At 34.8% G+C, this 14,715-nt stretch overlaps 1 protein-coding gene across 2 annotated transcripts in view; it reads left to right on the forward strand.

Annotated features, from left to right (window-relative positions):
* LOC134647925 (fibroblast growth factor receptor homolog 1-like) overlaps positions 1-14,505 on the forward strand; it is an 82,791-nt gene extending 68,286 nt beyond the window's left edge. Inside the window, exons 3-15 of one of the 2 annotated variants that reach the window (XM_063502304.1) lie at positions 3,407-3,557; positions 4,250-4,371; positions 5,084-5,380; positions 6,064-6,252; positions 6,546-6,751; positions 8,824-8,959; positions 9,208-9,467; positions 9,556-9,796; positions 9,917-10,106; positions 10,225-10,336; positions 11,201-11,394; positions 12,996-13,133; positions 14,151-14,505. In XM_063502304.1, the coding sequence (XP_063358374.1) occupies positions 3,407-3,557; positions 4,250-4,371; positions 5,084-5,380; positions 6,064-6,252; positions 6,546-6,751; positions 8,824-8,959; positions 9,208-9,467; positions 9,556-9,796; positions 9,917-10,106; positions 10,225-10,336; positions 11,201-11,394; positions 12,996-13,133; positions 14,151-14,361 (2,447 nt within the window). In that variant the 3' untranslated portion in view covers positions 14,362-14,505. Of the gene's footprint in view, positions 1-3,406; positions 3,558-4,249; positions 4,372-5,083; positions 5,381-6,063; positions 6,253-6,545; positions 6,752-7,748; positions 7,934-8,823; positions 8,960-9,207; positions 9,468-9,555; positions 9,797-9,916; positions 10,107-10,224; positions 10,337-11,200; positions 11,395-12,995; positions 13,134-14,150 lie in introns of both variants that reach the window. The other variant, XM_063502313.1, reaches the window with a different exon arrangement.
* Positions 14,506-14,715: the final 210 nt, after the last annotated feature.

Genomic DNA, 14,715 nt, shown 5'->3' on the forward strand with positions numbered 1-14,715 from the left:
CGAGCTCCCCGCCGAGGTTTTACCAAGGAACCACACTAAGGGTTGGCAACGCCCCCGATTTTGCAGGCGTCACTAGGCTACGGTGATCACTTACCAAATATGTATGAAAAATAATGTACCATTTTTTACTTGTAAATTATAATTATGCAATAAAGAATAAGTTAAGTATTGATTAGTATATTTTTTTACTTTTTGATAAGCCAAAAGGTTACAAAAAAAGTATATTACCCAATTCGTGTCTAGGTACACGTTTTAGCAATATGAGATTTTTGTAAAAGTATTAATATACTAAGGTAAACGCAGCTATTAACGACCCCTCGAAAAACTGCAGGTATTACCGATCTATTTAGGTAATTAGATGTATTTTCGATACCAGAACCATTTCAGCGGTAGGTACCTAGGTAGACTTCTACAAGCGTTTGTTCCTTGGGTATCGGGTAGGTTAACGTTATTTTGAGTGGTGGTTCGAAAAAAAGATAAATTACGTCAATTACGGCGCGGGTAGCGTGGACGCAGGTTATGTAGTACTGGCGCTTGTACTTTCAAGTAAGTACGTGACTTTTCTGCTTAAGACATTTATTGAAATAATTGACTACTGTACTTTACCTTTTATTACTAAATGTATCAATTCAATTATAAATTCTTGTTTTAACATCACAATTTACCTAAAAAATTACATTGAAAACCATAAAACTTTAAATTAAAATAGAACGGTGATAGCATCACCACTTTTAGTTGTAGCAGCTATCAACGATCCGTAAGTCGGTAACGGCCACAACGTAATGTTTAATTTTTGCGTTATTTTATATTATCATAACATACCAACACAAGTATATTTATGGACCCGAATAAACTCAAACAATTTGTCTTTTTAAAAATCTATTACCGACATACACTTCATCATCTAGTTTTCTTATTTTAACGCTGTAAAATTACTTATTTTATCACCGATTCAAAGGAATCGGTAATAGTAGTAACTATAAGAAGCTATTACCGATCGTAGATATATAATTTAATTTTATACTTACTCTTGTGACACGATAGGTACCCATTATTATAAATATACACACTCAAACTGACACAGATCAATCTCCCCAAACTAAGCAATGCGTGAAAATTCCTAGAAATTTTCGTTCATATTGGAAATATAAAATATTTACCTTATAAAGTGTTAGAAATTTTTAAAATAATTCACTATGGAAACTATGTCACCACACCTGCCTAGGTATATACATATATGTATAAATATATATATGAGTTTCACTGCTGGGCACATACTTTCTCTTATCAGCTTATCACGATCGGAAATAGCTGCTTAAAAATCGTTAATAGCTTCACAGCCATTATTATGGGTCGGCAATAGTAACAATCGACTCAGTAACTTTATAAATTAATTTTTACATCATAATCCTTTATTTAGGTACAGGTAGCTTTGTAATTACCTTTTATAAACATAATATTAGCATATACAAATTTAAAAGTATACTTGGGGGCAACCTGTATACTTAAAAACTATGGTCGATTCTAAAATAGCCTTAAGGGGGGCGTTAATACCTGCATTTACCTTAGGTATTGTTGTGCAACACATAACCAGTAGGTAAAACATTTTTTTAATAATACTAGTATGCATCGATATCGATATTGCAATTTTGTGGCGTTCGCCCACTGCCCTACAGGAGCCATAATTCACAGGCCACAAATCTCGCTGCCCGTTAAAGTTTCAACCGCGTCCACTTTCAAAACAAGGCACAAACATTCTGTCGAAACGTTTACAATATATCCTTGCATATTAAATGTAAAATGTTTTGTATTTTATAAATAACAGTTCATGGAGTTTAAAAAACTTATTTTAAATCTTAGGTACATCATAAATAAGTAAGATTAACAAAAGACATCCTAATTTGAAATTGTATTACAAATGGGTTCACTCACTGACTTCATCGATATCGACCGAGTACATAAAAAAAATAGATGTCCCACTGCTGGGCCCTGGTCTACTCGCAGGATAGTAATCTTTGAGATATAAAAAGTAAATTGATAATCTCTGACAATTTAATTTCGTGATAGAAGTGTTTTGTTAAATAGCTCAGACATACGAGTAACAAAACTAGGTAAGTCTATCTATAATATTTAAGGTCTCCAATTTTGCAAGTGATATCTTTCTAGTTCACTTTTAACTAACCATTCTAACTAAACGGTTGTAAAATATATTCAAGCCAATTAAGTTGCAACAAGAGACTTTGGACGTGCTGCACATGGGCGACGTGCATCACGGTACATTTCGTTTAATGTCGCCAAAAATTAAGACCTTAAGGTTTATTGCTTTAAACTCAATAACCTCGAAGGGTTTAAACAAGGACGTATATTGTAATATATAAGAAGACTTAGGTACGTAAATTTTAACCTGTGCTGACAGTGACACCCATTAAAAAGAAAATATGAAAGTTCCACTGTGCTTTTAGTTGCTACACTTGTTACATGTTACATCATTCGGTTTTCTACTAAATGTTAACAAAAATTATTACATTTTTGATTAGGTATTATGATATTTCCAAATGTCCTATTTCTTTCTTAGACTTTGCATGATTGATGTAGTCGATTAGGCTAGGTTGGCTGCATTACATAAATAAATGAATTAAAGTATGGTGTCACAAATAATAGCCATACTTAATTCAATATCGTATTGGGATAATTTTTAAGTACATAGCTATATGGAATTGACAGTCAGATATTACGAATTTGTGAATCATTTCGATTTGTCAGTATACGAGGATAAATGAATTATTGTGTTCGCAACCAATAGTTACCTATAGTATGTGCATAATTTATCGAATATCCATCAATTCCCTTAAACACAAATGCATCCTTGTTTGCAACTCAACTAAAACCAAACGGAATGAAATGAATACGAATATAGAACTGCACGCACCTGAATGCAATAAATTTGCTTGCATATTATTTTAACCCGCAACCCGTGTTAAACTCATTACTCGTCTTTGCTACCTGGTTAAAGTGGCAAGCCAAAATAACACTATTTACTTTGAGATAAATTATACATTCAAACGTGACCACATATTTGCGGGCAATTAAATTAAGTACCTACAAGTTTTTTTATTGTTGCGAGCTTGCAAGTATCCCAATCTCTATTTGTTTCCCAAACTGAAAAATATTTCAGAGTTAATTAATTATTCATATTATCATTTTGTTTACAAACTTGTACAGATTAACGATGTTTTAAAAAAAAAAAGTTTTATCTTTAATGTAAAAAGTAAAATATCTTGTCCATATAATTACCTAGCTGATCATATTAGGTATGTATACCGAATAATATTTCCTAAATATTTGTGTTAGCTAAATGTTTTAGTTAAATAAATGTTTTATTAATCTGTGTATTATTTGTCTTCAGATGAAACAAACTCCGTGAGTGAAGCGTCATCGAACGAGAACATCCGCCTGGCGTGTGGGCCGAAGTCTCGGGGTCCGGTACAGACCATCAGGTGGTACAAAGACGGGCAACCACTAGAGCTTCACGGACGATTTATGCAACAGAGGCAGTGGTAAGTGATCATTTATTCAGTTGTTTATTTATATCTGCTTGATTAAATTATAATTCATTAACTGTGTACTATTTTTGCTATTTCTTTGGTGCAAACTGTAATGCTGTGTAAATATATTGTAATAATAATACTTAAATAAACAAATTATATCTAATTTATACGACTTTTTTTTTTGTCGTCAACACTATTTTAACTCCAGCAAGGTGTCATATTTCATATTACGACCTGTTTTAGTTAAAATGCATCATGTTATTGAATTCGTTCTTCGTCTTGTAAGCAACCAGAAAACCTAGTAGAAATATTTGAAACGTTTGTAATTTGTATAATCGCCGAAGTATGACAACATTTAAAACAGACTTAACCGACATTGACGTAGTCCAAAGAATGAATTGCCTGCGCAGGCCGTACATCACGCCGTTCTATTCGAGGCATCGCATAACATGGCTGGAGTTGGAGCAACAACAACCATCGCTCATGCGTATATGCTGGATTATGAAGCTATTCATTATGCGATTGGAAATGTTTAGACAACAGTATTGGATTGCGGATCATTGCGTGCTAAAATTAAACTGCATTCTTAGCATGACCGACATATTTCAGGTTTTCTGTCTAATAACAAAAACAAAACTTCCCATTATCATTTACAAGCAAATAATTGTAAAGGTTGCGCCATTAATATGTATTTTTTTTAGGTTAAGAATAAAATCATTCAGAGCAAAAGACGCTGGTTTATATTCTTGCACCAACGAAGCTAACGACTCGAAGCAATATAATGTTACCATCAAACTTAAAGCCGATGTCTATGATATAGAAGGTAACTAAATAAATGTTTAATAAATATAATAAGTACAATCTCTGTCCAGACTCCATATGTTAAGCACGACTTGTTGTCATGCTATGGGGTCTGTAGCTGTAGGTGAGCTGTAGGTTACCACAAGTTTGACACTGACCTGTCACTGACGTGGTCGCTAGCGTGTGCGTAACTTACGTTCTATGCATACTGCGTACTGGCATATTATTAGTGCGAGCGAGATGTAGGTATAGAAAGTAAGCTACGCTACGCAGACGTTAGCGAATATTTCAGTGTCAAACTCGTGATAAAGCTACCGCTGATCTAAAAATCTTATGTATAAAAAGTATACGTAGTTATTTTTAGCTTAACCGAATAGATGGGATTTCAACTAGCGAGTGAAAGTGTTTGCAGTCACAACCTCGATTTTCCAGAGTGCATTTAGTTATTATTACATTTTATTGACATCTTAACGAGCGTCCAGATGCGTAAACATTGCCCAGCGTGCATTCCGACCAGTGCAAAGATATGCATCCAGAACGTCTCTAATAATGTGTTTAGTTTAGAGCGAATCTGCACTCTCTTGAAAGAATATTTTATATGGAGAACTAATACTTATCTCCATTTGTGAAAACGCAAAGTTTAATGCTGTTATACTGGTACCGTGATGTGTCTCGTGTTAATAACATAAATACATATACCTATAGTATATGTATGATCTATTATTATGTTACAGAATTTCAAGGCGATGCTGCTAAAGTTGTAGACCAAAACCAGGCAGCGGCACTTGTAGAGAACAACACGATTGAAGAATCTGCTATGAATAAAAAGTCGATTAAAAGAAACGTAACAAAAGTCAGTGACAATAATAACGATTCTGACGATGAAAAGAAAGAAGACGATCATGCTTTTGCTGGCCACATAGATGATACAATAAATAAATTTGCACCAAAATTTAAGCACCCATCTAAACTATATAACATGGACATGAAACCTGCGGGAAGCTCAATTCAGTTGAAATGTGCTGCTGATGGTAAGAAATTATGATACACATTTTTTTTGTATTAAAATTGTTTTTAACCTTTGGTCGCCCATAACTACGAGTACATCAAAACTTGCCAAGATAAATGAAAAAAGATTCAAAATAGAATGGAATGGGAGGTTAGAGGTTCACAATTTTCTTGTTGCATAAATTGATTTCATCAAATATAGAAAAAAATGGTGTTATATACGTTACATTATTATATATTTATATTATAACAGTTATTCCAATACTTCCAATAGTAGACTCATAAAAAAAAATCTAAATAATTTCGGATACGGGTGCAAGTCTATTCGTGTATTCACCGTTTATTTCTATAACTATTTACAGGACAAAATTAAAAATAAAACATACTTAGCCAGAGCCATTGTCAAAACAACCAAGTTTTTTTTGAGGTTTTAAGTATTAACTTGAGACTTTGAAGTCTCTGCGATAGCTTAGTTGGTTAGAGCGATCGGACCGGAGGTCCGAAAAATAGAAAGTTCAAATCCTGCCCGTAATCATTTTTCTTCTAATAAAATTAATATTTTCCTACAAGATCTCTCTCTGCTTAGTACAAAAATTAAAAGTGACTGAATCTGAATTTACTGGTTGTTCATGCGAACTAAACTTAAGGACGGCATTGACATGCGTATGTGTGAGTGTATAAATAAGAGTACAATTGTTCATTGCAGGAAATCCCATGCCTAACATAACTTGGTTTAAAAACAACGGCTCTATAGAAAGGTCTTATTTCCGACCAAAATTCGGCAAATGGTGGATGTCCCTTGAAGAATTATCCAAAACGGACAACGGCAACTACACGTGCCTCATATGCAATGAACTAGGCTGCATCAGTCATACGGTTAATCTTCAAGTACAAGGTGAGTTTGGTATTAAACACGTAGAATTAGGACTTTGTTTTATTTTTACAGGCATACATATCAAATACATTTTCTCGTCATAATAAATATATACTCTTGTACAGAATTTTTAAGAATTCAGTTTCCTTTTTCGCAACGGCATAACTGTAAGAAATTAGTTAAATATAACAATTTTACACACACTTAAAACGTACACGTTACAGCGATCCTGTCCGTTTACTATGTTTTACACCTATATATAAATAACAACAGTATTGCATAAACACATTATAATATAATTGTTAAATCCGTAGAGCGATATCCATCGAAGCCTTATATAAAAGAAGGACATCCAGGAAACATAACTGCTGTGGTAAACGATACCGTAACACTGGCTTGCCCGCCAATATCAGACTTGGAACCATTCTTGTACTGGCTAAAGGCATATGATAATTTCACCGTTGTAGACGGGGAAGTTGGACCAAACGAGCAAACTATACCAAACGGAGATGAAATTCAGGTCTTTCTTACGATCGATTCTGGTGGTGGTTGATAGTTGTCGGTTACGGTTAATAAAAAAATTGCAAAGGAAAATAGCTTACTTTTATCTAAAATTCAAGATATCTAATTAAGCTAGTTCCATCACGGTTCATCGTCAATTTAATTAATCAAGCAGTTGAAGGTTTCATGTACACTATTTAAATAATCAAATAATAATGGTAACGGGAAAATACGTACCTAAATTGGAATTATCACATATATATTCATTGTCATACTAAATTCTCATCTGGTGGTTGGTTTCCTGTGGTTACCATAGAGAAATAAGTGCTCCGTCTACATCTAGCTACTTATTATAAATAGGTTTTCATTTATGTGTGGTGTGTGTAGGTACTCTCACCTTACTTATTTCTCTATGCCCGTACTCATGCCTACGTTATTTTCATACTAAACTTAAATGTAACTGGTGGTGGTTTAAATTGGTGTCCTTTCATAAAATCGTAGAACCTAAGTCGTAAATTCTGTATTTTATAAAAATAACTCTACATACCTCTTATTTGATTTGACGTCACAAAGTTCGTGACTCCCCCTCCCCCTTGTAACAACATGTCACATTTTCTTGACCCCCTGCCTCCCACTAAACGTGTGACGTAATTAATGGATGACCCCCTAATTATAGGTATCTTACTCGGAATAACGAGCTCTTCCAATAAATAATGAGTAACTCAAGATTTTTAATGAATTTTTAAACTTTGAGTGAAGGTAAAAGAATAGTAGTACCTAGCTCAAAAAATGAAAACAACTTTCAGACAACATTTTTTCTCGTATAATCGAAGTAGCTCGTGATTTTGAAAAGAAATAAGTAACAATTATTTTCCGAGTAAAACAGTGAGATGTGTCCAATTTTCTTCAATTATCTTTTTCTTCTATCGAAAACGCACTTTTTATTACTGGTTTCATGTAACTCAGGTATTTTTTCATAAACATATATATATTATCATAAAACTTTATTATTTTAGAGCGTCTGTTCTCGAAACCAGTCTTGACGCAAGGCCCCACTAATCAAACTGTGCTGATCGGGGATACAGCTAAGTTTAGTTGTGATTATCTGTCCGATTTCGTACACGTGGTTTTTTGGCTGTTCTATAAAGACAAAAATGAGTTCAAGAATACTACCGATTTCGATGGTTCATTTGCCATTAAGGTGAGGGTCTATTTGACTAAAGCATGCTTGAGAGTGGGCATTTATCTGTCGCATGTTAGTTCGGAACTCTATATATAGAATGCATGTTCTTGTCCATCAATACTTACGACGAAAGTGGACGACCGCGAGAAACCGCCTTTCTATATAAACGTAATCCTCATTAAATTTTTCTTTCTGGATATTAACATTTTAGAAATTATTTATACACAATTTGATGCATATTATTAACCACAGCTATGCCCCTTCGTTTCATACTCACACTTGTATGCAATATTAGCTTTATAAAATTGTATGGAATTTGTTTTTCACGCCTAATTTTTATAATAGGGTTGATATACATCAAATTGTGATAGAATATTTTCCATAATGTAAGTATCCAAAGAGGAATATGGGAACTACGTTCGTCGATGTTATGGAGAAACGGTCGTCCTCTATAAAAAATTGATCAATCTTACCGGACTGTTTCTACTGTTATCCTTAATGAATATACTTTATCGCATTCAAAGTTATTTTTATTTATACAATTTTAAGCGTTTGACAAACGTTACATAATTCAATAACCGACGACAGGGAAACGACAACACGTAGGAGTGAGATAAAGATATCTCTACCGTGTCTGCGGCACTGTCGTCAGTTACTGAATTAAGTAAGTTGTTTGAAGCTTTTTAGACAGTTAAATTATATTAGTAATTGTATGAGTATTGTGTGTGAAGCGCTTTGGTTGGCTTTCAATCGAAAATAAACTTAGTTTTATAGATAGGTAAACGAATTCCCTGTAATTATCCCAACACACTTTACCTCTTTTTATTGCAAATCACTCAATTAGCGACAATTGAATTATTTCGAAAGACTTTTTAAGAATGTTACCAATTGTTTACAAAATATTTCAGAGTGATGATCCGGAAGATAAAGCTGAAATGCTGACTATAGCTAACGTCACCCAAGAGGACCAGGGTTGGTATATTTGCGTCGCCAAGAATACTCTGGGACAAGCTACAGCTAAAGGATATCTGACAGTTTTGGAATGTAAGTTAAAAAGTTATATTTAGGTGTAAATAATAAGGCTCAAACGAAGATTTATTCAGAGCGCAATGTTTAATCTGTCTATCTGATCTGATATAATTTTCCTGTCAGTTATTTAAAATCTGTATATATGGCAGATTTCCGTGACCATTAATATTTACCACTGAGTTGCGTCGCGTGAGCTTAAAAAAATTATATCAGAAATGGGAGAATGTATGTAGTTGATACTCAACTTATCTTTGTTTGTGTAGCGATGCCAGTTCCCGTGGTGCCGGAGCATGCTGGCAAGCACACTCTTCTCGTTAACATCCTGACAGCTGTGCTCGGCGCTATGTTTTTTGTCGCTGCCATAATAGTCGTAATGATATTTAAGAAGCTCAAACAAGAAAAGATCAAGAAGCAACTTGCCATGGAAACTGCGAGGGCAGTCATAGTGACGCACTGGACAAAGAAGGTTACAGTAGAAAAACCTCAGATAGACGGATCACCGAGTAGTGCTGAAGAAGCTTTGGTAAGTTTAGACAAGATTTTTAGAGCTATGTTTATGTAAAATCACGATCAAGGTACAAATATAAATTAAATTACATTTGTGTTTCCAGTTGATGCCTGTAGTGAAAATCGAGAAACAGAAACTGCAACAGGTGCAAAGTAACACAAGCGAGTCCATGGTAATGTCAGAGTACGAGTTGCCGGTAGATATTGACTGGGAGGTCCCCAGGGAAACACTCTCGTTGGGCAAAATACTCGGAGAAGGTGAATTCGGAAAGGTGGTAAAGGCAGAATGTGTTGGTATCTTGAAACCAGGTGTCCATTCGGTGGTAGCTGTTAAAATGTTAAAAGGTACTTTGATTCTTTAGAATAGAAATGTAACGAATTACATTTTGTTAATTTTAATTAAGTGGAAATATTTTAGTTACAAACATAGAAACCGTAATAACCTTAAGTTTTTTTTTGTTATAGAGGGACATACTGATGCAGAAATGATGGCTTTAGTGTCCGAGATGGAGATGATGAAGATGATAGGAAAGCATGTAAATATTATCAATTTGCTGGGCTGTTGCACTCAAGAAGGCCCACTGTACGTCATTGTAGAGTTCGCGCCCAATGGCAACTTAAGGGAGTTCTTGAGGAATCACAGGCCTGGAAACCGGTACGTATTAATTAATGACAAGGAGCAAGGGATTTAAGGCAGTTAAGGAATCATTTCCAAATAACTAATCTTAATAGCTAGCCCAAATCTTCGTTTTATCATAATATCCGTATTACAGGTACGAATCACCAACAGAAGATCTAAAAGATAAGAAAACTCTCACTCAGAAGGATTTGGTATCATTTTCATATCAAGTTGCAAGGGGAATGGAATATTTAGCCTCAAGAAGAGTAAGTAATATTCTAATGAAAATCGTCACATAACTAATTACATACATCTAGGGAACAAATCATTATGACCATAATTCCGTAAGGGTTCCGTATAGGTAGCAGGTGCAAGCACATACTGCTCGCCCTTGTTGGAGTTGGTCAAAGGCGCCTAGCCTTTCAAAGATTACAGACAGGTGGCCGGGTGGCCTAGAGATCCAGGGCATTACCCGCGTAAACTGAAGGCTTCGGCTCGGATCCGGCCTCGCCCACTGGCCTACCTACCTATGGGCCTTGGTCACTTTTTCTTTAGGACCTATATTTATGACATCTATTTCAGTTTATACAAATACGAGTACAAAAGTCCTTATCACAAAACGTGTTAACATCATCGTTAGCAAAGCGAAGGTTGGTGTGATGTTCTTGCTGTTGATGATGATACCAAGTGCATCGACATCTTGAAGCTTCATTGAAAGCAGAAGGAGCGTGAAACCATTAAAAGAGAATAAAAGATATGGCGCGTCAGGCGTCACGCGAAATTTCCGTTATTAGGTACTTGTTTATGGCAGTAACACTATTTTCATAATTGTTTTGATTCAACAAAGTATGTACAACAATCATCGTAACTCGTGATCGCATAAATAGCCATAGGCGTTTTTTTATTAAGTAGTGAAGATTTAGACCATATGGTAAAAGCGATATCGCTTTGCTCGGAAATACAGCACGTATTTCTATTAAGGCGTTAAGTACATAGAATTATGCGTTTAGGTCATTTCCACTTTGAGACAATTTACAGGCTTTAGTACTTAAAATGTCATTGTGGTCAAATTTAATCACATTTATTTAGACTTTTGACTTCTAACTCACACAGGTTTTTTTGCGTTTTAGTGCATTCATCGAGATTTAGCCGCTCGCAACGTTCTCGTATCCGACGACTGCGTGCTCAAGATCGCCGATTTCGGGCTCGCAAAAGACGTCCAAAGCAACGACTATTACAGAAAAAAGACTGAAGGCAGGTTGCCTGTGCGGTGGATGGCCCCAGAGTCCCTTTACCACAAGGTGTTTACTACGCAAACTGACGTGTAAGTCCAGCTTAATTATTCAATAGCTAAAGAAAAAAATGTACTTTTAATTCTTGCAGTACATTGGAATTTTAGCCACTTGTTAAGATTTATATAGGTAATTATCTTTAGAATAGAATAAGAATATAATAGAATAGTTTATTTGTGTAAAAAAGGGTATAAATTGATGTTACATAATATTGTTTCCAGTTCTTAATTTACCATAATACACGGCGTACAAATATTCTTAAATTACTATCTAATATTAAACTTCCATTAAAATGTCACGTTGAAAAATAATAAATTGCAATTAATAATAAAATCATAAATTGACAATATCATTTAAGATTACAGTTTGTCTAGTATAAAATGTACAATCATTATAAAACATAGTCAATGTATCAATAATCATTATATAGTCCGTCAACCAAATCTTGTCAGTAGCAATGTAAAGCAAACTAAAGTAGGGCAACACTCAAAGAGCAGTATTGCGCTAAGAAAAGCAGCAATGTACATCGAACCAAAATATTTTTTTTCCGCTGAGCGCGCCCTGCGTACGTCAATTCAAATTGTCACTCGCGGTTTATTGAAAACATTTGAAACATGGACGGACAATTTAAAAGCGATGTTAAAACAATGTTAATCAAAATGATGAACAAATTTGAAGATATCAAAAAACAACTCCCTATCGTAGTGCTTATATTCTCTTTGTTCCCTATCTATGTCTTCTAAAGTTTACTAAAATAAAATCATATCAAAATGCAGATAATTAGATAGTGCATATATTTGTTATTTACAATATAATATGCCACTTGTTAATGAAAATTAGTGTACTCTTCTGGATGAATATGACATACCTGTGTAATTTTTTTTTGATTGGTATATATTGTACAATAGGATTACATATTAAAAATAAAACAACTGATACTTGGGTGTTTATTTAATTTAAAGGTAAATAAGATAAGGGTCACTTTAGCTTACACTATAATTCAGGTCATTAATTGAAAAAATATAATGAAGTTACCAATGTTACCGGGTCACTTACAACCAAGCATAATACTCTGTAGTATTCTATTGCATCTTTGTAAATAGTCACAACTGATTGCTGAAAATATTAGACATGTGGGCCTATGGACGGTTTCCAGGACACAATTTATGGTCTTGTTTGGATAGATTTAGGCATACGTTTTAATTTTATTTATGCCTTTTAACCCTAAAACAAAAAAACTGAACATAATCTTAAAAGTTCGAAAGAGTTCTTCTAGTATGTACTTGTCATAACCTCAATTTTTAGTAATGTTTACCATCAACGAGCATGATTGTACATTGCAGGCCCCTTAGCTTTGCTTATTCTTATTTAATGTATTGGTATTTAATGGTGACAGCAGAAATATCTCTTGAAACAGAAACGATTCAGAATGAAAACCAAATGAAAACAAATAAGGTGACGGCTGTCATTCATCAATCCACATTCCACAGATAAAACACAGATGACACGCATTTTGGAATTATTCGAACACAGTGTTGCTAACCCGCGATTTTTCAAATTTGCCGCCTTTTACTACTGACAAGATTTGGTTGACGGACTTTAATTATATTATTTATATTATATTGTTACACAGGTGGTCATTTGGCGTGCTCTTATGGGAGATCATGACTCTCGGCGGCACGCCGTACCCCACGGTCGCAGGTCAATACATGTACCAGCACCTGAGCGCTGGACATCGCATGGAAAAGCCACCATGCTGTAGTCTTGAAATGTAAGTCATATAAAATATTTATTACTAGGTATTATGTAGATACAACATAATCTCTTAAATTCCGTCGAGTAAGATGAAATGTTTATTGTTGAGATAAGCAAACTTTTGTATTGAAAAATTGTGCATTAGGGGTGAGACCAAGCAATAGACTTTTATATTCCATCGATAAAGCGGTACCAATGAGAAAAAAAAATACCTTCTAAAAATATATTTAAACAAAAAAAGACGGGTATTGCTGAGATAAGCAAACTTTTGTATTGAAAAATTGTGCATTAGGGGTGAGACCAAGCAATAGACTTTTATATTCCATCGATAAAGCGGTACCAATAAGAAAAAAAATACTTTCTAAAAATATATTTAAACAAAAACCGGTCAAGTGCGAGTCGGACTCGCGCACGGAGGGTTCCGCACCATCAACAAAAAATAGAGCAAAACAAGCAAAAAAACGGTCACCCATCCAAGTACTGACCCCGCCCGACGTTGCTTAACTTCGGTCAAAAATCACGTTTGTTGTATGGGAGCCCCACTTAAATCTTTATTTTTTTCTATATTTAGTATTTGTTGTTATAGTGGCAACAGAAATACATCATCTGTGAAAATTTCTACTGTCTAGCTATCACGGTTCGTGAGATACAGCCTGGTGACAGACGGACGGACAGCGGAGTCTTAGTAATAGGGTCCCGTTTTTACCCTTTGGGTACGGAACCCTAAAAAAGACGGGGTAATTTGGAATGGTAGCGGGATAACATTGGTACAAATTTGCTCATACCACACAATATGCACTTCAAGTAGGAATTGACCACTTACCGACGAAGCACAGCACAACTAATTAATAGTTGGAATTTTTTTTCCAGCATTTAAAATATTCGGAATCAGGGAGGACTTTTTTCTTACCCCTGTTTTCAACTTACCTATCCCAACGCACATTACCTGATTTAAGTGTAAAATTTGCCCATGATTTAGATATAACAGTAAAGTTACTTACAAATGCTACAAGTTGTTTTTTTTAAATTTCAGTTATATGTTGATGCGCGACTGCTGGTCTTTCAAGCCCGACGACCGGCCGTCCTTCGCAGAGCTGGTAGAGTACTTGGACAAGATCCTGACAGTCACTGCTAATCAGGAGTACCTAGACCTTGGCCTGCCGCAGTTGGACACGCCACCCTCCAGTTACGATGGGTCTTCAGACGAAGAGAGCGATAGTGAATTTCCATTTATTAACAATTAACGAAATGTACCTCATTTCGAGGAGAAAAGGACATAGAAAATCAAAACCAGTATGGAAATGGTCGACAGGTTAAATGCTTCGCTTAGCACAAAACATCATCGATTTAAGTGTTTAAGCATTGCCAAAAATATCTGGATAGAGAATCAATTTGAAATGACAATAAGGACAAATTTGTCTATTCGAATTTTGGCAACTAGGTATGACAGTTAACGGGAGCGAGATTTGGGCAAGTTAAGTTTTTGCTGGACATTCGTGACCTATGTATAAATACATAATATACTAGTTTCTCGGTCAACGAAACTATATGTGTTTTAAACCACGGTGTACATTTGTTATAGACAAAAAATGTACTAA

This window comes from Cydia amplana, chromosome 1, assembly GCF_948474715.1.
Source record: "Cydia amplana chromosome 1, ilCydAmpl1.1, whole genome shotgun sequence".
NCBI classification, from domain to species: Eukaryota; Metazoa; Arthropoda; class Insecta; order Lepidoptera; family Tortricidae; genus Cydia; species Cydia amplana.